General features: G+C 39.8%; 1 protein-coding gene across 14 annotated transcripts in view; it reads left to right on the top strand.

Annotated features, from left to right (window-relative positions):
- The window catches only part of da (transcription factor daughterless), a 338,039-nt gene that overhangs the window by 96,480 nt on the left and 217,425 nt on the right, over positions 1 to 24,134 (top strand). For all 14 annotated transcript variants that reach the window (XM_083137037.1, XM_083137007.1, XM_083137022.1 and 11 more), the window contains exons 4-5: positions 146 to 168; positions 22,555 to 22,599. In XM_083137037.1, coding sequence (XP_082993163.1) covers positions 146 to 168; positions 22,555 to 22,599 — 68 coding nt within the window. The remainder of the gene's footprint in view (positions 1 to 145; positions 169 to 22,554; positions 22,600 to 24,134) is intronic.

The raw sequence follows: 24,134 nt of genomic DNA, 5'->3' as shown, positions 1-24,134 counted from the left end.
AATAGTGTTTTGCGTAATCCCATGTCCAGGCACTTTCCGTTTATTTTTTTAGACATAATAGAAAAGAGTACTTTTGAGTATGTATGTTGAATTGTTAAAGAACTGATTGTTCCAGTTTTAATATTCCTATTTTCTGTCTTTGCAGGTGCCGTCAAGAGGAAGAAAGAGGTAAGTACAACTTGATGTGATTTATCTCTGATAATGTGAATGATTTTGTGAAGCATGACCGTGTGATACTGCAAAGAGAGAAAAGAAACTTGAGTTGTGTGTTCTACATTCGTATTATCGTGTGGTATGGTCATGAAAGATGTAATCTGTTATCTACATCGGGCAAAATGCAGTCTCAATTTATCATTAATCCACTGCAAGTTTGAGCGCTTAGCTAAAGAAATCATAATTTTCCTTCATTTAAGATGATATGAATGACGTTTGTTTATATGTGATATACGTATAACTAATAACTAACTATTTGGCATTCCAAAGGGGTATGTTTCCACTGCAACGTCAAGTCGTGACGATTCTTGCTACTTTCTGCTATATACACATGATGTATATGTACGTATTCTTTTATATGGTTTAGTTTGGCTCTATAGAAAGGAAATACATACACTGTCATTACAAAGAAATAAGTATATCTCGGTCATAAAATAGCATTGTAATATTCATATTATTTTAGAAATTACGGATATTTGTGTACAATAGTTTTTATTGTATGTACGCATTGCTTGCATTATAGAATTATTTTCCTGTAGTTTACGGTTATTACAAGCATAAGAAAACAGTTTTTCTTTGTGACGTTTCAGGAGAACACATGCTCCTTTCATCAGACATTTATTTTCATTTTGACTAAAGATACAGTTATAACAATGGCTAGTAATTTTTTAAACGAAAAGAATCTGTTATATAATGGATGTTGTCAATGTTACATTGTTGTAATATAGCAACTTAACTGTGAAAAAAAACAGTCTGTTTTTTTAAATTATGAATCCCAAATATCATCAGGTAATTCAAATTCATCATTGTTTTCACAAAGTCTCTTGATGTTTTCTGTTACATTAAATTTTAAAGATGGTAAATCCAGTATGGAGTTACCTTTTTCACAAATGGAGTAAGCCACCATCTTTAAAATTTAATGTAACAGAAAACATCAAGAGACTTTGTGAAAACAATGATGAATTTGAATTACCTGATGATATTTGGGATTCATAATTTTAAAAAAACTACTTTTTTTCACAGTTAAGTTGCTATATTACAACAATGTAACATTGACAACATCCATTATATAACAGATTCTTTTTGTTTAAAAAATTACTAGCCATTGTTATAACTGTATCTTTAGTCAAAATGAAAATAAATGTCTGATGAAAGGAGCGTGTGTTCTCCTGAAACGTCACAAAGAAAAACTGTTTTGTTATGCTTGTAATAACCGTAAACTACAGGAAAATAATATTTGTGTACAGTTATGTAATACAATATATTTTTTGTGTAAAAGTAAGATTCGATCTTGAGTGTTGCAAAGCCCTTAGATTTATAAAGAGTTCTTCGATCGCCCTTTGTGCACACAGATAGATCGAATTCACGGAAGCATTCACTCATGCCTAGTCATCTCAAAACTAACACGAAGTGTTACATGTACATGTGTACGCTAGGTACACACGAGATCATCGCACAACACATACATGTAGTAATCTGAGCTGTTACGAATTACATTTCATTGAAGCCGTACATACCCATACAGCTCTCAAATTTCATCAACTGTCCTCGCGCTAATGCAGAGACGTACCTATACAAAGTTCTATGAAGTCGCGAACAAAACGAAGACTTGATGAGATTACACAAATAGCATTAGGGTCCTTGATTCAATTCCCTGTGGAGGCACGTTGCACAGTGGTTCGTATCTCAATTTAAACTGTAGGTCCAGTCCCGATTAGCCTATATCAACAACAAGAAATGAATACCATGAACGTTCGCGAAATATTAAACGTGCGAGAACCCTTATCTTCGAGATGATTGTTTTGATGCACCGCATAAATTTTGCATTATTATGATAGGCATAATAAGCTGCAGTAGAATGTAAGATGATGAAATAGTAACCTGGTTTTTCTCTCTGATGTTGCTACGGGCCCTTACAACATGCACGGACCGTTTGCAAGGGAGTGAGAAATAAAGCTAAAAGAAAATTTAGTGTTTCTGGAAGGGAACCAGAGATATAAAAGAGGATGGAATGTCGACCTACCGCACAGTTCTGCAAGTGTGAAGACAACTTCCTGTGTAATAACAAGTGTAGAAGCAGTACACATGCTTTCAACCTACAGCACAGTAATGAACGATATGTGGAAAGCACCTCGTTTCGCAGCAATTTTCTGTACATTCATAAATCATGAAAATTGCCCTGCGAGATCAAAGATCCTTCCTCGAATTCGCTCTCTTTTGTACTGAATTTGACTTGTCTCGCTCATAACAATAACACGGGCCCAAAATTTCTTGAAACTCCGTGCTGAAAGAGCCCTTTGAGATGCCAAGGCCTGCCAAGTTCTTGTCCATGGGGCGAAGCGTGGTCAACGCATTGAGTTTCCATTCCGCTGTTAACTTCCGTCCACCCTATATCGAAGTCCGCTACTCCTTATTTTCAAATAGTTTCCGTAGTTATTGTCATGTTTTTGTCAACAGACATTTTAGGACTTGTACGTAAAATCTGCGGCGATATGGTAGAGTCAGTCGTATATTAGAGTGCATTGCGTAGTTATTCATGCTGTTACCAGTTGAGCCTTCTTTAGGAATGCCACTCGAGCGCAAGAATTAATTACTTTTAATGCAATCTTGCACTAATTAATCAATTACATGTTTTAAGATAATATTTCAAAATGTGTAGCTTTATCTTAGTTGGATTCATGGCTTTCTGGGCCTTTTTTTTTAAATACTGGGTTGAGAAAAAGGGACTAGAATTAGTTTTTTTTCTTCCCCTCAGGTATATTATTAATTATAGGAAACAATATTGAAATTATGTATTAATCACTTAATGGAAGCTTTGACCAAATAGTCATACGTTTTACTTCATACGTGTATATATCAGGTACATGAATGTCTGTAACCATTTCCCCCCATTAGGTGAGAATTTTGTTTCCTACCGCCATGCATATTATATTTTTGTAACGCCATTTCACGTGCTGGCGACGGGGCGCTCACAGGTATACTTTTGAAAATTCTTGTCATTGTGTACCATTGAACTTGAACTTCCCGAATTGTCTGGAAGCAGAGCGGATGACATTTGAGACTACACGTAAATCATTCGTTCATATAATGTCGTTGTTCGAGCACAGTCCTCTTTATTCAACACTGTTCACGTCTCTATAAATTCCATATGCCGTTGGTTTGAAAGACTGGCGTGCTTCGGTGATAAATCAGCGTCTGTACAGCGGAGAATGTTTCAATGAACTAAGACACAAAACACTACACATTTTCAAGGGGGGAAAAAACTATTCTTACTCCATTGTGTGACATCGAATACATTGCGGTAATGTGAGTACAAATGTGAGTGTAATTTTATATTCTTCAAAAAATGAAATTACGAACAACTCTCCTTTTGTTGGACCCAGTGTTTCTGTACATATTGAGCAAGTGCAGACAAATAAGTACAGTACAGTACAGAATCACTATGTCACTAAAATAAAACGACAGCTTTGTGATTTTTCTAGTTAAAACCGTGGCTCTTGTGTTACAGAACAGCAACCAGTGTCTCTGCATGCTTAACACAATACGAGATAGCGTTTTGGACATGCGTCTTCAGTTTGTAGAGCAAGTAGTTGGGCGCAAGCCAACAAAATGTAGCGATCATGAAGTGATTTGAAGCTGTACGTAGCCATGACCGGATTCGTTCGGGTTGTTACAGCTTATGCAAGCACCATTTCCTTTCATTTGTGTGTCACTGAAACATACATTTAGACTTGCCCGCTTCCTGCGGTCCGTGTAAGACTATTTTATTTTGTACGTGTTGTTAAAATACAATACTCCTTCGTTGATACAATAATAGTGGTATATGACGCCAAGTCACTCATTCTTTAGCATTCTTAACCTGGAAGGTTTATGGCTGCAGCAACACAAGTCTTCCATCTGTCCATATCCTGGGTAAGATCAATCCAATCTTTTCCATCCTTACCGATTTCCTTTAGGTCCATCTCAACGTTATCCCTCCATCTTCGTCTTGGCCTTCCTACAGGTCTCTAAACTCTTCTTTCCTCTTCCATTTGTGCCACATGGCCTGTCCATCTAAGTCTTCTTGATTTAATTATTCTAATAATATCTGTACATGAATTCATATTATGCAGTTCTAAATCTTCTCCAGTCACCTCTCCTCATCCATTTAGGTTCAAATATTTTTTTCTAAGGGTTTTATTTTCAAATACTCTTAATTTATGTTCCAAGTTTCACATTCATATTTGCATCTACAGGGAAAATTACTGTTTTGTATATTTTTAGTTTCTTATATATTATACTTGGCTCCAAGTACCGCTTCTATTTTCATGATATATTTTCTGCAATATTAGGATATTTGCATGTAGTATATTGTGAAATTTCACCATCGTCATAGGGTAACATGTTGCATTGTATTTTCAGTCAATAGGTCTCGGTTCCCATCTCCAGGCGGATTTCATCAGCAGATGAATTCTTCACAAGTTTGTTTGTATTGTTGTATAATTGTAAGATGTGCATCTCACACTTGGCATTCATATTTACTCAAGTAAATGATTTCACCGTGCTCCAAAGTCGTGATTACGATATTGATCATGCTCTTTCCCAACCGCAGCCGTTAGCGACCTACTCAAAAAGTTCCAATGCTCTGCGGAATGCAGTTTAAAACTCGGCTCAACACGAAACTTGTCAAGAGGGATAGGGACCTCCCCGGTGGCGTGGTGGTAACGTCGTGACCTTGTAATCAAGCTATTCCGATGGCGGTCCATAGAGGTTCGGATTCCACCATAAACTGTAGGTCCAGTCCCGATTAGCCTATCTGTGCATAAAGTGGACTTGAAGACATACTTTCCTTAGTCCACAAAAATAAGAACAGGAGGAAAGATACCGAAAGAAAAAGTGCTTGAATATGGCACCAAAAGCTTATATACGCACACACAACGCTTGAGTAAACTGCATCAAAAGCATAATAGTGTGAAGAATGGATCTGATTCCGAAGCGAACATTTTAACATTTATGAAAATTTTTAATGGGTGCAAAATTACGTACCTAATTTACTCCTGCCCCCAGTGATTGTCCAAAAGCTTCGAACTGCTCGAATGCCATGTGAAGTTATTGTGGGAGGGTTGGTAACCCAGAACTTCAAGAGTCGATTTTTTCAGGAAGATGATAGCTGAATCCAAGTACTAGAAATGAGATCCGTTGAATAATGTTTGGTAAAACTATTTTTATTGCAATTGGGTAGGGCGTTTTCACCACCAAGGGTTCTGGGTTCGAGTCATTACTTGGGCATGGGTGTTTCTTTGCGAGTACCCCTTCATCAATTTCATCTGATGAGCATTCATTCCATCGTCGCGATTACGTAAATAGGCAGAGAAGGATTGACGTCGTATACACCGAATACAAGTTTACACCGAATAGGGAACGATAACTGTACCATTCGAGCGGAAGGTAAAGAAAGAAGAATTAGAAGACACACATACACATATACAAAGTAAAGTAAAAAGTGTTCCCCTGTGCATAGCACCACGCCATGAAGGCGTATAGGGGGTGTGGGGGTAACGCCCCACACTTTCTTGATCCGGTCGTGAGTGGGGGTGATGTGATCAGCATCACGCCCCTGACCGCCTTTACCCCCCAGGGTTATATGCACATACACATACACATATACACTATTTTTTTTCCTGGCATGATGTATGTGGATCCAATAGCTATAAAAATGGGTGGTTTCTAATGTGTGTGTGTGTCATATTTAGCAGCAGATAGTCAATAAAAAGCGTAAATCCCCCCCCCCCCCCCAGAACCTAAAGTTTCAAAATGCCGTAGCTTGGCAACTGTAGTATATATATGTAAAATTACATGCATGCTCAGGAGACCTGGTTGAATGAATGCTGCAAGTATGGTAAAAATAATGGCGGATGATATGTTGTGAGTGAAAAAAGGCAATCGGTTGCTTTGATGTCGTCAAATGTCGAATTGACGAACGCGATGTATAATGAACGTCCTATATTTAGAATTCTCTTACGCATCAAGTACCGCGAGTAATTGACGTAATATTCAGTAATTCAGGGACGGTTGCTCAGGTTTCCAAGTTACAACATTTCTCCATCTTGCATACATCTTCATCTTGTAGATGAAAGAACAAAGCACAGACCAAACCCGTATCTTCGCTGAGTTTTAAGTCAGTTGCAACGCAAATTGAATTCTCAAAACTTTTGACTGCTGAGGTGCTCAGGACCTCTTTATCCGTGTGACGTGCTTCGAATAATCTTGCAGTCGGAAGAAGTCCTTTGCCTTTGTGTTATGTAAAATGTGGACGCCATACATGTCACATGGAGGGTTTCTGCCGTCAACCGGGGACAATGGCTCGGTCAAACCTGCGCGTCACATCTTCTGACACTTTTGATTCCGCTTTGTTGAGAGCAGGACAATACTCTTTGAAGAGATCCTCGCAGCAAGAAGCGTCGTGAGACGACACGGTTAGAAAGGGAGGTTCATATGTGGTGCGAGATCATTCTCCCCCGGCGTAAATATTTGAAACATGCGACATCTTAATGAAATTCCATCCATTGTAGTGACCCGTCCTTCCAATATTTTTCGTGGGAAAGGATGGGTGGAGTGTTGGATAGTGAATTACACGTATTCTCATATAACAATTGATTTAAGAAGTAGAATAATTATAAACATTTTGATAAATTGTATAGACCTCAATTACCATGGTGGAAACTAAATTGGTTTGCCAAATTTTTGCCTAGATAATCTAGAATGTTTTTTTTTATAATCGTTCATTCTTGTTTATTTATTTAGGATGATGGCAGACTAGAATGATTGATTGATTTACTTTATATTGTGTTGCTTTTCTGCTACCTTTTTCTAATCGCGACGACGGGGATGAGATGGATGAAGGGACGATCACAAACATAGAATGTGGTTCAATACCCGGTGGAGGCACATAGTGGTTCGGATTCCACTTTAAACTGTAAGTCCAGTCCCGATTAGCCTTACCGTCCATAAAGTGGACTTTAAAACACCAAATCAACCAACTAACCAACAAACATATATGGACGACACAAAACGAACAGCACAGAGGATTGTATTGGCTGTGGCTCCAGACGCCATAGCCTCGTTAGTCTGCAAAATGCAGTCCAGGGTGTACTGCATGGCAGAAGGGTTTTATATTTGGGTTCCTTCTGTTCTGATTTTGAAAGAAAAACTCACTTTTCTTGAAACAGCATTACCACGTTCCTATTGTTTCATCCTCTTCAAGTTTTCAAATTTGCAGTCTTTTTTTCTGTTCAGCTATGCACAAAGGCATTTTCCACATATTCTTCTTTCTTCCGAAGCCAGCTCACCGTTGTGCATCAGTATGTGTGTGTGTGTGAGAGAGAGAGAGAGAGAGAGACAGACAGACAGACACAGAGAGAGAGGGAACACAACGGAGAGGCGAAGTCTCACCAGTAAAAATGGGGATCGTAAAAGCAGCGGACCATAAGTCCCCCACGCGGATCTCCCGTCATCCAGGGAGTAAAGTCGAAACCTTATGGCAGAGCCGTGAATAAAACAGGCCAGTGTCTGAATTGTGCAGCCGTAAAAGTGTCACTGTTGTCCACAATGTTCGGTCTGCATCGACATCTCGACCACCACTAACGAGATACCGAGGATGGATTTCACGGGTTGTGCTTCCAAAGTTACAGCTCCGCAGGAACATCTTTTTCCAGCCTCTATTCTTGTGTTTTATTTTTCTTTCTTCTTTTCTCCCTTCCTCCCCTCCTCCGGCATCCCCCTCCACTTCATTTCCCAAAGCTCCAATCTTTTTGGATCTTTTCTTTATCCGGCTTGAATCTCCGATCTCTTGAAAGACAATGTGTGTGTATCTTGTTCCCTTGCATTGAAAATCTTCTTTGGTTTCGTTTGTGTGCTACACATTGCCGTTTGAGATGCGTTTTTTTTAAGAATGCCCAACTTTCGAACTGTTAATCATGCTGATTTTTAAATTTATTATTAGTATTTTTTTTTCACTGAGAGTTAAACATGAATTCTGCTGAAATTTTCTTCGCTGACCTGAAAAATAAAAAAGACATGTAACGTTATCCAAAGACATAATGTGCTATTTTATTCATAAGTGTTTAGAATTTCTTCGCCGATTTAATCACTGCATTTTTACACCAATCGTGATGATAGGATGGATGAAGATTAGATGAAACACTGGCAAAGAATACATGTAAGCAGACCGGGAGTCGACTACGGAACCTTGCACTTCGACAAGTAAACGTATTGCGCCACCGAGCCGGCAAAATGTTTGTGAAAACAATTTAAAAATCATTAAGGTGTAGATGGTCTTTTTCCGCCGCTAACCAAATTAAAATTCGCAGTTTCCGGAATCTTTTGTTGGCGTTGGGGGAACATTCAGGAAGTTTCGTCACCTGCAGCAGATACTTTATTCTGTAACATCAACTGTAACGTTATTCTGATCAACGGCAATAGCTATACTGTAGGCATTTTTAATTCTAACGACAGCAGTCAGTCTGAATCTGAATATAATGGTACAAGATGTGGAATTTGATTACAGTATTTCGTTGGTATTTTACAGAATTCAGAGGGTTTTTTGTCCCATTATTTGCAAGAGGCATTTTGAAATAGGAAAACTTCTGTGCAAACTATTTTTTAAACTTTGAAGTTTGAAACTTTTCTCCAAAGCCATGCAGTTTCAAACTTTTCTCCAAAGCCATGCGCATTCAGAAGTTGATATTTATGTTTATACTGCGTTACTGAAGATAAGTGATGGAGGAATAGATCTTCCTCCATCGCCTCGATGATCAAGTCCTTTCAAAGTTCGACTTGCTGCAGAGATTTCCAGGTTTAAATCATGTCCTAAGCATTTCTTTTGTAAATACCTCATCATCAATTTTCTGTAATCATCACACCATCGTGATTTGCCAAAAGTAATAGGAAAGTGACGTGAAATAAAAAAAAAACTACAAGTTCGAGTGCGTGGGGATTGTTGGCTTTCACGTGCTTGCGTGCGCCAAGACGTGTGCCGATCCGGATGATGCGTGCAAAGAGCTAATGCAGAAGTTTTTCGGAAGGCGGTGAGCAACATGTGACGTGAAGAGAGCAATGCCGAGACACGAATTCGTTACTGGGACAGTCCCAAGTATAAAACGCGTGGGAAATAGCGCCTGAGGCACGCGAGCCCGATCTTCGGCGTTCGCCAGTTTCAGGATGAACGTGCGGGAGAATATATGAATTAACTGACTTTTCTGGAAGGAAATTGCACGTTATTGATACTTTGAATGGCGTGATTCTTTTTTAGTGTTTGGTAACGTCTCGAGATCCCCACTGCGAACTTGACGACCTTGTGCCTTCTTGTTAATATATTTTATCTCTGGAACCACCACGGCTTAAAAGAATTTGAAGAGTCACCCGGGTTGCTGGGCGAGTGGAGTGGCCGGATCGAGATCTCGCCTCCGGAAGCCCAGAGTTCGATTGACGTATTGTGCATCATACCATAATCAGTTATCATTAGGGATATGACTTTAAGGTGCTAAATTTTTGTCGGGAAAGGGCGGTGGGGGGGGGGGGGGGAGAGTTCTGAAAATGTTTTCAAAAAAGGTGCTGATAAAATGCATTTATTCAATGCTCTCTTTTTCTGCCTCTTCTACGAGGGTCACTATTTGTATTTTGAGCCTAACAATGAAAAAACAGGAATTTGGCATTGAAAACTGCTTTATTGTTTTTCGAAGTATTCTCCTTTATGGTCAATACACTTTTGCATTCGTTCGAACCATTTGTCAAAGCAGTTTATCTTCTTGAGACACCTCCATAATATGGATTTTGAACGCATCAACGGCGTCTTCCGCCGACGAAAATCGTTGTCCACGTAATTTATTCTTGACATTCGGGAACAAGAAGAAGTCATTGGGTGCCAAATCAGGACTGTACGGCGGATGACCCATCAATTCAATTTTTTGACTGTTCATAAAATCGGTTGTTAGACGAGATGTGTGACAGCTGGCATTGTCTTGATGAAGAATGATCCGACGGCGTTTGTTTGTTTTCCGTATTTGACCGAAGATCGCTGGCAAACAAATTGTTGTGTACCATTCAGAGTTGACTGTTCTACGTTCCTCTAAAGGCACAGTTGCCACATGACCAGACCAGTTTTCCCGAAAAAAACAAGCGACCATCTGTTTCGATGTGCTTCGAGCGCGAACAAGTTTTGTTGGATTGGGTTCATCTTGAAACACCCATACAGTCGACTACTGTTTACGTTCCGGCTCATATGCATATATCCATGATTCGTCACCTGTTACAATCTTATATACGTCTTTTGAAGCACCACGATTGTATTTATTGAGCATTTGTTTGCACCAATTGACGCGAGCGTCTTTTTTAGTTTTTGTCAAAAATTGTGTGGGATCCAACGAGAACATACCTTTCTCACAGCTAAATGATCATGTAATATTTTATATATGCTTTTGGAACAACTAATGCCTATGGTTGCCTCAATCTCACAGTATGTCACATGACGATCTTGCAGTATTAGGTTTTGCACAGCATCAATGTTTTCTTGAACAACAACTGATTTTGGACGACCTTCGCGAATCTCGTCGGTGAGCGAATGGCGGCCACGATTAAATTCGTTATACCAGCGTTTCACAGTGGCAAAGGATGGGGCTTCATCGCCAAATGCGGAAGTAAGTTGATCGATGCACTCTTGTCTTGATAATCCACGTCGAAAATCGTAAAAAATCATCGCACAAAAATGTTCACGAGTTAATTTCATTTTATTGTTGTCGCGCAATCTCCAAGGCAACATAAACAACACAAATGAAGCTATTGACAAAACATTTGAAGTAGGTTATGGTCAATAATGCCAGACGATTCCGTGCAAACGTCAAATCGCGCCTAACTTCAATCAGTGTTGCCAAGGCTCAAAATATAAATAGTGACCCTCGTATATATAATGCGTGCGGATCGCATAGAAAACTATGGTTCTACTGAATAGGTTTACTTGAAGTTTGTGTTTTCTCTCGCAACATTATCTTGGGAACTATTGGGGCTGCAATGATTATATTATACCATTTTATAGCTCTCGTCCTGCTCTACAAAATCAGACTACAGGATTTTATGTAGCCTCCTCAAGAAGAGTGAAAATCATTTATTTTTTGTCCAATTTTTTAACAAAACCTGAAAGAGGAGTAAGGAAAAACATGCTGAAGCATCAAAGAGAAGGTAAAAAGGGGATAAATGTGCTAATCTCACGAAAAGGTGCAACAAAGAGTGTTGATTTTACTTGATTCCATGTCCTAAAATACATATATCAAACGATCGGCATGAAACAGCTATAGGCCTATTTTTGGAAAGGTGCTGCACCTTAAAATCCGTTCCCTAGTTTTCATCTACACTGTTGTTGAAAACCTAAAGAGCGACGATGTACTGGGTGGCTACAAATAAAGTTGCCCTACTAAGAGCCCTTTGGACCCCTTTCGAAGCAACAGATTGCAGTAAAACGTAGTGTATGGGCTATGGAGACCATGCAGAAGCGAATACTAACGAAAAGAAAAGTTCAAATTTTCACCAACAGGGTTTTCCACTGGGGCTGAAATCTGGTGCACAATGAACATCCCGGGAAACGCTTCGTGCGAGCTACCATTGAGCGCATTGTCTTACGCTTCCAAAGGGTCATTCACGTGGACCGGGCGCATATTGAACACTGCTGTACCAACATAAACTGGTGATTGTCACTTCAGCGCCACATTTCAGCTTGGCGGAGAAAATTTGAACTATATGCTTTTTCATCAGCATTTGCTTCGACCGGGCTTTGAGTAGGGAAACTTTAATTGTGACCACCCGGTATATGCGTGAAATGAATACAAAGAAGAAACTACGAGCAAGACTGACATTTTTATTTGGATATGTACCAGAAAAGAAAATTGAAGTTTGGAAATAATCTATAATCTCCTTCATCTATCTATCTTCTTCTATCTAAATGGATGTATGTGTATGGGTGTGTATATATGTTTGTTCCGGCATAACTCTCGAACGCCTGAAGCAAATTCAACCACACTTGATACACGTATCACTTGCAATCTGGGAAGAATACTTTTGGGGTATCCTAGGGGTAAGGTGGGAAGAGGTAACATGTAAAAATAATCCAAAACGACCGATATTAAATTCCGCACAGACATCCGTGACTCTATGCAATCCCGCACAACGATAATGTTTCTCGGGTTGTCTAACATTCAGGCTGTGTTGCGAAAACGACCTATATTAGTGTGGAATCCATAGTTTTCGTGACACTCCCAATGCGGTTCAACTTCAAGTTCATCACCTATCGGCATGGGGGTGAGAGGGGGTGAAAAATAAAATGCCACAAATGACCTAGATGATTGTCTAATCCATTGTTTTCTGAGTCGCCAAGCTAATTGGTGATATTCACGATCACATTTAAAATTAGTTACATTTTACACTACAGTTAGAATTTATTATTTTCCTGTCTAATACAAGATTGGGATAAATAAATACCCAGGCAACGCCGGGTAATCAGCTAGTATAATATATTCATGAAATTCCCGTTTATGAAAGTGCTGAAATGTCCAAAACAGATATGAATTACTAAAAACAAAGATTGCAATGAAATAATAAAACGTTGATTCTTCTCTTTTGTTGTGGGAAATTCAAATCAAGCTGCGGTAGTAATATTCAGACATGTGTGTAACGAGAGCCGGAAGGAACGGTAAATGAATTTAATGGTAAAGGGGAAAAAAACTTACGAACAAATAACACAAACTTCATATAATTGTTGGGAAGTGTGTTTCTGGTTAATTTTATTTTCTCTTGTACGCAGATACCCCTTGTAAAAATATGATGAAAACTAAATTTGAAATTCAACTGTTTCTTCGTTTACTGTATTGTAGGTGTAAACTTATTGCGTTGCTTCTCCGCTCGCATATTTTGGTGTACATCGCCCTTGGAAAACAGTTGCACTTGTATGTTTGTTTTATTTTTGAAACCAGTTCGTTTTGCACCTGCTGTAATTATCTACTCAGGCAGCATCCCCCCCCCTTTCTCTCTCTCTATCTCTCTCTCTCTCTCTTTTGTGCGGTTGTTTTTATCAATTCTTGAACGATAGGGTGTGGAAGATGATCGTTTCGACATCCGTGTCTTGACTGCCTTTTTTCGACTGGGTTTTTGATTGAATAATGCTTTCAAATTTTGCTGTCCGTCATCGTGACAGATTTTCCTTTTTTTTCTCTAGAACTTCAGGCAGATTGTTCGCTTCTTCATCTTTATTCCCTCTCAGCTCCCCGACGCGGTTAAACCTTACGGTACAACTACGTGGCGATTAAACCAACCAATGGAATTGTGCTTGTCGCATGGCCTATGTAAGTGTACTAAAAGTGATGGAATTGTAGTACGAAACCACGTAAATGTGGCCTAGCCGAGGTGGTCTAGTCGGTATGGTGTCTGACTGCCACGCGGGAAACCCGGGTTCGATTCCCGCGGTTTGTGATCTAAGGTCGGAATTTTTCCGGTCTTATCCCGCATAATGCGCTTCTGGGGCTCGCCCAGCCTCAAATCAATGTGTACCTGAAGGCAACCCTGAGTGGTAAAGGCGGTCGAAGCATGGTGCTAATCACACCATCTCCAAAATGTCCGAGATCGAGAATGTGTGGGGCCCTACCCCCAACTTCCCCTACATGTGTCTTCATGGCACAGTGCTATATCAACGGTGAACTCTTTGTACGGTAACCTAAGAAATCCAGAAACCAGAAATCCTTTACAGTTCTGTCATTGTTGTCAATGTATACATATTTGTACTATTATCCACACGATTTACTGCATAACATTGGTAAAAAAAAAAGTAGTGTTAAATTTCTTCTTTGTTTATGTAGAGAATAATTCAGGTGCTCTCTACTTCTTTATTCAGTCTCAATGTATTCTTGAATATCATTTATAAATTCTGTATGTACACTGATCCGCCAAGGGAACAGAAGGAAACAAACACCAAAAAAAATCACGAGGGTTTATGAACACCAATAAGGTAGAAATGCAACATCTATTGAAAATAACCAGCAACATTGCAGAATGGTATACAGGGTGTCCACAAATCGGAAATGCACGAGACCCCAGCAGATGGAACTGGAGTACGAGACCAGTACGGTGTGACCATCTCGAACAGACAAACAGGCACGACATCTGCCCTCAATGCTCTAGATCAGATTAGTAATCAACAAAAGGGGGGGATACGGGGCCACTCCTTTAAGAGTGCGTTCCTCAGGTCAGGAAGGGTCCGTGGTGGTGGGTTGCGCTGCGCAAGTCGTCGTCCAAGAGCACCCCGTACATGCTCGATATGATTGAGGTCCGACGAGCATGTAGACCACCACTCAATACTGGTGATGTCTTCTGTTTCCTCTTACAGGAGTGGCCCCGTATCCCTCCAGCGTTGATTACCAATCTGATCCAGAGCATGGAGGCCAGATGTCGTGCATGTTTGTCTGTTCGAGGTTTTCCCGCACCGTATTGAACGGTCTGAGCGCGCTCATACTCCAGTTCGTGCTCCCCCGATGGTGCAGTGGTAGCGTCCTCGCCTTGTATTCAAGGGGTCCCGTGTTCGATACCGGGTGGAGGCACATAGTGGATTCCAGTCCCGATTAGCCTTCTGTGCATAAAGTGGACTTAAAAAACAGCAACTCATTCATTCATATTCCAGTTCCATCTGCTGGGTTCTCGTGCTATTCTTCCTTCTGTTCCCAAAGTGTTCGTTAAGTTTTTTAGAGCAGTGAACATTTCATAACGTATTTGAAGATAACTATGTGACCAGATGTGTTATTGTTCCAACGTTTTTGGTGGAAAAATCAATGTGTTTTAAAATACTATATTTATTTGTGCTCTGTTCATTGATTCATAAAGTACATGTACCATATTCAAACTGGATGTTAGTCGATTGCTGTCACGTGTGATTTTGTATTATTTTATAATTTTCTTATACTCCGCCAACTTTGTGCTACTTTTTTATTATTAATCGCAATATTTGTGATATTATGAAATTGGTGAGGGTATACACATGCCAGGGCTCTAACCCGAAACCTTCAGTAGGAAGCCCTTGAGTCAACCATTCAATGCATTCAGGCGCCGTGACGGCATATCGGATATATTAAAGTACTACAGATTGTTAATTTTTTAGCGTATATGTTTGTAATTTTCAAGAAGAGAGACTAATCAAGAATGTTTGTAATGAATAGAAAACATTGAACACGGGTTATGTTTGTTTGTTAAAAGACTGGAGATAATTAGAAAGGGGGTACATTAAGTGAAACGGCGTGAACAGTTAAATGGGGGTGTTCTTGATATGCTTTATCAGCATGTAGCTGATATCTAGTCTGAACACCTGTTTTTCACAATGAAAACAGTTTGCTCAATTTATCGCGTGCCACCCGTAGGTACGTTGAAAGCATTCAGACTTTTCCGTATTTTGTGATGTAGAATAAAACTATAGGTACATTTTGATGGTAATACAGGTTGTCTCATAAAATTTTCCAGTAGTACCAAATTAAATTTGAAACACTACACTACTCTACTTTGCACGTATGATTTTATTGACAACTATATAAGTATTGTTGGAAATCGTAGAGAGAAATGTTCATAATGTATTTAAGGCGAAGAGTAACAGTTTCGCATCAGGTATGCATCTATTTCAGTATCGTCGAAATGGGCACTGCTACTGAAATATACAAAACATAGTACAAGAGACGGCCTCCTCGATGGCGTAGTGGTAATGTCGTCGCCTTATAACCAAGGGGTCCCTGGTTCGATACCTGGTGGAGGCACATGGCATAGTAGTTCGGATTCCACTTTAAACTGTAGGTCCAGTCTCGATAGCCTTTCTGTGCATAACGTGGACTTAAAACAATTCAACATTGTACAAGAGAGAATAGATTTCTCACAATGTTGCAACTGGAAGCTATTGTATATACGATCTGTAAAAAAAATATTATGAATAAGTATTTACAGAATGCCATCCATATATTCTTTATGGACAAGCGACTTGCATGTACCTGCACATTCTCAGAACACTAATTTAATACGCATTGACTTGAAACCAAAGGATCCCGGGTTCGATTCCCTGGGCAGCCACACTGCATTTAGATCTTCAAATGTACGTTCTGTCCTGATTAAACTGACTATAAAAGTGAACTTTTTCTCGCACGAATACTCTTCCTAATGTAATTGCAATGCTCTGATTGCGAACAGTAAATCAGTCATTCATACTCTTATCATTTACAGATTTTGATGAATAGGCCCTTGAAACCAGTGTTTATATCACTTTATGTGAAATTTCCACATAATGTTATAAGTGCAGATATGGGCAAATAAGACAAACTTTTCCAGTCCAAGACAAAACTCCATATTTTTCTTACGCAACATGTACTTCCAAATTAAATGTAACATTACCAATTTTTTTATTTAAAAAAAAAATAAAGAAAGATTTCCCACTTCTCTGAAAGGGTTAGGAAACGTGGCGTTTGAATAAAAGAAAGTTGTTAAAGAGTTGAACTTGCAGCAAATATGGATTTTTCAAATGCCAGTAAACTCTAATTTGATATAACAGGTGTTTTTAAATGAAAGGAAATATGGCGGTTTTTTAACGTGTTTGGGGGGGGGGGAGGTTGCATAGCTTTGGTATTTCCACACAAAAGATGTTCTGCAAACTGAATTAACATAAGTTTAGACATTGGAGAACGGTAGAAAAATTTATTTAAGGACACCCGAAAAATATGTAAAAGTGGGGAAATTTGTATGGATAAAATGAGCTGGAATCCGAAACAAGCAAAGCAAGACTATTTATTCGGAAACTGCATAATAATCATATTTGTATTTTGTAGCAGCATTATTTATAAGATATTTATTGCCTTGTGAGAGATCTCCCGGAGTTAGCTGTGGGTATCAGTTATGTGCGCATACGTAACTACTGTAGTTATCACACCGAGGTGGCACAAGATACACGCCACACATTCTATTCCGACGTAAAGGAGAAATGCAAAAATAGAACAATATAACATAACATAATATGAAATTTACACCAGCTTAGAATTTCTTCTAGTTCACACGAATCTTCATGTTGTCTAATTTATTTGTCTGGATGTTATCAATAGTTTAATAAGCTTATGAAGCCACGAAACTATTGCGGTTTTTCGAGAGGAGTGGAACTTTTGGAAATGGCTTCGCTGGCGTCTGTCAAAAGTCCAGCCGAACCTGAAAACCGAAGGTTGACTGATTGATTTGGTTTATTTTACTTCGCTTTTCTGCAACTTTTGGCTAATCGCGAAGATGAGGATGAGTGATGATAACAGTTGGGCTGAAAAGTTCATAGGCTGACTCATAGATGGCGTTACTAGAATTAAATCCATGTGATTTTTACTTAGTACTAACCTTCAGAAGATACGTGTATAAATTTCACAGCTGCCGGATAATTAGTTCGTGAGATATAGCATTGTGAGTGAAGCAGCTTTTGTTATTGTGAAAAAAGGGATAAAAAAGAATTTCGTGTGTTAATAAAGCATTGCTTTTTGGCGAAAAAAATACTGTTGAAGCCAAGGCTTGGCTTGATAAACATTATTCGGACTCTGCACCAGGAAAATCAACCGTTGAGAAGTGGTTTGCTAAATTTAAACGAGGCGAAATGAGTATCGAAGACGATGCACGCAGTGGACGCCCCAAAGAGGCTGTTACCGACGAAAACATCAAAAAAGTCCACAAAATAATTTTAAATGATCGTAAAGTGAAGTTGATCGAGATAGCTGAGATTATTACATAGCGTTGTTGGAGCGTTTAAAGGATGAAATCACGAAAAAACGGCCCCATTTGAAGAAGAAAAAAGTGCTGTTTCATCAAGACAATGCACCGTGTCACAAATCAATGAAAACGATGGCAAAATTATATGAATTAGACTACGAATTGCTTCCCCATCCACCATATTCTCCAGATCTGGCCCCCAGTGACTTTTTCCTGTTTGCAGACCTTAAAAGAATGCTCGCTGGAAAGAAATTTAGCACTGATCAAGAGGTAATCGCCGAAACTGAGGCCTATTTTGAGGCTACAGAGAAATCGTACTATAAAAATGGCATCGAAAAATTGTATGACCGCTATAATCGTTGTATCGCCCTCTAAGGCAACTATATTGAATAATAAAATCGAATTTTGTCAAAAAAAATATTTTTTACTATGTTAGCCTACGAACTTTTCAGCCCAACTGTTATGATGGACATTCACAAAGAACACACATACTCAGACCGGGTGAAATCCGAAGGCACAGGAAACAGGCATGGACGTCCGGTAGGGGGCACCCCCTCCCCGGAAAATTATATGTTTCACACATAATTTCATTTCAGCAACAGTAATTTGTTAATTATTATAAATACTTTGAAGGAACATGATAGTTTCAGTCTGAAACAGTGTTTTTTGAGTGGAGATCACTATTATGGAGAAAAATGTGCCACCTTGCCCCCCTGCAAGAACATTTACCTTGCTTGCCGCTCCCTGGAAAAAAATCCTGCGGACGTGCATGGAAACAGGAACAAGGAAGAAAGAGAAAGGAAATTTGAAGTGAGCAAGAAATGACCGATTTTGAAGGGGTGGGGAAAAGAACTTGAACACACCAGCATAGGGTTCTCGTATTAATTCAGTTGACTTTTCGAGGCAAGCACTTTCGTACCGAAGCTCGAACGTGCGGTCAGAACAATAACTGCGAATTTGTTTGCTCAAGTGGAATAGTATTGGTTGGAAATTAGCTCTTTGCTTGTTTCCAGTCGTGCTTTTCGTCTGAGGAAGTGCGAACGCGTGCCAGCAGATGTCAGCAAAGCCCAGCGAGAGGTTTACAACCTTCAAGGCCGTGTCTGTGAACTCCTTCCTCTAGTAACGTACCTGGTTCCTTGAGAATCCACTCGCTGCTGCCTTTTCATCCACGCATCTGCTGCCTCGCCACAAGGTGACCCGGTCCTTGCCAGCTGCCGTATTTTTCTTTTCGTAAATACAAAAATGTGAAATTTCCGTTATCCGTCGCTGCTAGGCCTAGAGGTTATGGTTATAAATTGACCTTCTTTCCGTTTCCAAACCCAAGTAGCTCCCGTGAAATCATAGGTTCGGCGATTAGAACAGCTGTTCGTGCGTCACTTCCGTAGACAAAATTAAATCCAGAATATCGTTCGGTAACCGTTCGATAAATACCCATAAATATCTTCCGTCTGTTCACAACGAATGTTGGATATTTTCAACGATCCAGCTAGAAACACACTAGCACAATACCTGACTACGTAGTTTTTACAATATCTCATAGAAAACTGGTCACGTGAGTTTACAAACTTAATAATAGTAAGAAAATATTAAAAATGTTTACGGATTTGAGTTGTTCTTTAGTGTCAGGGGCGTGTCCAAGGGGGGGAGGAGAGGTTGGTGGGGGGGTCATAACTTGCCCTTTTGCCCAGTATTCCTAAAAAGAAGAACGTGAAAGGCAGGAAAAGGTGGCAAATTGAGGGCTAACTACTAAAATAGTATGTGTAAACCCCCTCCTTTCTAAAATCCTGGACTCCTTCTGCATGTAGTCGTCATCACTCAACCTCATCGCTTCTATTAGCCAAAAGTGGAAGAATCGTGACGCTAAGTAATAAGAAAACAATTACATGTCTATTGTTAGACTGCTTCGGGTGCAATTGAGTGTTCGACTCAAGACTCGCGTCACAGAAGGTTTGGGGTTCGAATCCCAGAATTTCCTTCTGATGGGGGTTCACCTATTCATCCTCAATCTAAAGAGGTAGAACGCCGACACGTAATGCCAAATCCAAATGCAGGTTGTTGTTTTTTCCCCCCCGAATCCTGTGCGTTATCTCCATTTTGTTTACATTCGTATCGTTGGTATGCCCTTGCAGGTAAACCATGCGACGGTGCAGGCGGACGCACGTGCTGTGTGAATTTTGTGCATCTGCGAGGGATTCTTGTTGTAGGTGGCGAGGCAGCTGTGCATGGGAATGCGTAGGGGAGCTTTGAAATTCCTTCCCCATTGAAAGAAAAGCCAGGGCTACTGATGGACATCTGCTCCGTCGGCTTGATGGCGGCGACTTGCCGGTCGCGTGCCTTAGCGTGCGGTTAAGAGCAGGTGCACTCGATACACAGTTGCCAAATAGGCATGTTTACCTCGTCTCCAGAATAAAAATCTCTTTTTGTGAACCTCTGGTTGAGGAGAGACGTTAATGTCTAATGAAAAAGAAATGTAAAAATGCTGCCATTGAAGGAGACCAGTTTCTCTGAAGTCCTCACGCATATATGAACTCTTTCACTTGATCCACAAGAACCGTGGCAACGTCGAATTAAGGACGGTTGAGCCTTGAGGGTTGTTGGTGATACATAACTCGCTGGTGAGAGTTTTTAACTCATGACGTATTTTTCTTCAAGTATGTGACTTGTTAAATTTGAATACCTGCTGTGTGAAGTCGATACGTTTTTGTTTTTTTTGTCGATGTGCACACCTGAACAAGATCTCAATTGTAGAACCATGTATTAACATATTTTGGAATGCTAAATAAGTTGTTCCTTTATTCGGTGGACCATGTAATTTCGAGAAAACGACCCTGCATCTTCCACGTGTTGTAGACCAAATAGATGAAAGTCCAAGACAAAAATAGGAGAATAAAACTTGAATATGTAAAAGATCTGAGAAGATTTCGTCATAGGTCATTACTAGACAACCTCCCCGTTGGTCTAATGATTGCCTTGGAGGGCTTCTTTATAACTTTAGCCTTGGAGGGCTTCTTTATAACTTTATTATTTTGTGAAGAATTTCACAATAAAAAAGGTAGAGGACCCCCCCTCCTGCATGCTTTCCGGGGGTGAGTGAGCGGGGTGTTGCAGCCCCAGGCCTCTGTCTGCACAAGAGCTTCCATTGGGAAGAAATACTTTGAAAATACCAAAATGTTCAAAAGGACTAATTTGAAATGGAAAAAAAATACAACGAAACATCTGACATAACTTGGCCTAAAAGTTATAACTGAAATTGTATATAGGGGGGGTCTCACGATGTGATTAGCCACGGGCGTCCTCTTATACAAACCTTGTATAAACCTTGCCTGTGTAGACCAGTTATTCATTGTTCTGGAAGGAAATTTCTGAAGATTGAAGTAAATCCATCTGCAGAGACCTCGACTGGTCTGGCCATCGCCTAGCTATCGGCCTGCTAGAAATTATTATTTTGGCATCTTAAACCAGTAGTGAGTAGAGGACCACTTTCGCACTCCCGTACTCGTTGGAGTCTCCTACACTCGAGCGTATTCATTCGAATATAATTTTAGTGTGACAATAATCGCAGACACATACCTATATGTAAAACATCCGTCCTGGTTGTTTCCTCCCAGAATCATCTATTTCATTTTCATGTATCACTCTCTGCAAATTGGTAAGGTAGAGTAAACTACATTTTAACATGACATTTAAGTTTCAATTTCACTTCACGATCTACATTTGACAACCCACTACCACAGACAAAATACGGTTATTCGTGTACTGTGGGATCCATGAGTATTTCCTGGCAAATTTTCCATGACTATTTTTCATTAATTTTTCTCTTACATCCCATGTCTTTTTAAGCGAAGGATTTTTATGGATGCTGGTGCAGAAGTTGTAAACAGCTTGTTTTTAGTTTTCTTTTAATTCTTGAAGCTCTTATTGGGTTAAATAAAGTGCACGAACATGCTGGTGGACAATTTGCACGGTAATACTCATGGATCCCACTGTACTACTAAGCTTCGAGGGTATACCGATCGTTTCGCCTATTCGAGAGAAGAAGGTCTCAATTCCGTACGCTATCTAGCGTCGCGCGTGCAAACTATTTGGCGCTCGACCGGAATCATTTTCCTCTAGCACACTATAGGGGAGCGGGGATTACGCCGCAGACCAATCAGACAACAGCGGTGGCGCCGAGAGTTATGCCACGGCGGTAGGAAGTACCACGTGCACTACGTTCTACAGGCTGCTTCCCACTTCCCTTGCCAGCATGTAGAGCGCCCGCCGTAAAATTAGAAAAGACCTATAGTAGTGGAAGGAAATGCTTGATGCATCCACACACACAGGCATCATTTGGGGTATAATTAGTTAAAGCAGTAAGAACATATTGAATGGTATGCTTGACTTTTGTCAGAAGTGCTGTTGTAGATTTATTTTCTTTTTTATTGAGCAGCCAATTTTACTGGCGTTACATGTAACTAGCATGACTTGTTCCATATCTCAACTTCAAAGTCTCTCGATAAGTTTCTCGACTAAATTGTTTGTTTTCGAAGGTTTTCTTTACTGACGGCTTTTTGTTTTTCTTTGCAGTCTCTTGACCCCAGTGATGGAGCGGACGTCCCTCAGCAGCACTGGGTAAGTACGAGTGTATACATCATCCGCACCTTTTATTTTCAATTCGAAGTTGCTCCCATATGTTAATCACGTGTTGCAGCTACTTTTTTTTTTCCTGGCAAGTCTCCAGTGCGTGTACGTGTGCGTCTGGAGTGGCGAAGATGTCAAGCAACGTGTGAACTAATGTTTAAAATGTTCCTTGTTCTGACACGTTTGCGAACATTGCCACGGTGGAGCATCATTCAAGCTGTTGTACATGATGTTAATGTTCGTTAAGTCTGGTTGTGAAGCCGGTGTTTATCTTACGGGCTCAGAACATGCGTGGTTGGGTGTCTTTTTGCTCGTATCACTCGGAGATGCGGCAAGTTTTTCCTGTTGTTAAGTTCACCTACCCGTATCGTAATTATCATGGTCTACATGTAATAATGTGTACGGTAATTCCATCTTCCTCTTTGTGTATGCTACGAATTACTTCATTACAAGTTCATTTAGTATACTTGGTTTATTTCAATAAGCTGTAAAAATTTGAGAACGAATTAAAAATGGCTTTGGCCTCTTTGTTCTACATCAACTCATGCAGCATAACACGCTACGAAGCCAGAGACCCCAGTTTCGAATCCTGGGTAAGACAAGGGTGTATCAGTGTCTGTTCCATCATCTCACTTGTTCATCACTTATCCTCATAAGAGGTAGGAAATCGACACAGGAAAAGAAGGGAGATTTATTTTTTAATATTTGTTATTTAGAACAGTCTAATAAAATCTCATGATTAGATTACAAACGAGTCCTTGCACCGAATGACCCGAATTCAGAACATGAACATTATGAAATTAATTTTATCTCAATACATACCATTATAAACCGTTGTACACTTGCATGAGACAAGGTCTAGTAATTCTTAATTCCCTTCCAAAAAAAGAAATACTGACTGGATGAACTCTTACTCAATTCTCATCATATATGATCTGAAGGCGTGAAGTATTCGCCAACGGAGGATGGGGAAAATTCACTACTACATTTTATGAATTCCACCATGACTTTCCATTTGCACCGTAACACTTCTCAAGTAACGGCCCAACACAACCTATTTAGGGGTTTGTGTTTGATGTGGGGATGGGCAAGATTCGTACTCGACTCTCAAGTCCAAGATTCGTCACCTGAATTTGGAGATTTCTCCAAAGTTTCGAATCAGCCTATCCCAAGTTTGGCACACTTCAACGGTGTGAGTTACACTACTAGGTAAACGTTCCGTCTAATGTTGATTCACAGTAATATACCAATGCCTGAAGAAACAAAACTGCAACTTACTGAATAAGTATTTCTAAGGAGCCGAAACTTTAGGTAATAAAGAACATTGTCGAATGTCGTTTGTGGAAACAGGTTACACTACATGTATAGCAAGGAACAACGAAGTTCCTTTCGGATCTTATTTTGGGTTTTACAAGTTTTCAAACAAGTTGAGCTTGGTTGTGGTTCATGTGTAGAGAAGTTTTGTTGAGCCGTCTTTGTGTATTTCATATATTCAGATTCTTATTCCTGGAGTTTCTGCTTTTTTA

This window comes from Lepisma saccharinum, chromosome 1 (genome assembly GCF_977018435.1).
Source record: "Lepisma saccharinum chromosome 1, izLepSacc3.1, whole genome shotgun sequence".
NCBI classification, from domain to species: Eukaryota; Metazoa; Arthropoda; class Insecta; order Zygentoma; family Lepismatidae; genus Lepisma; species Lepisma saccharinum.
The sequence above is the reverse complement of the archived record's forward strand: the minus strand, read 5'-3'. Positions and strand labels throughout refer to the sequence as shown.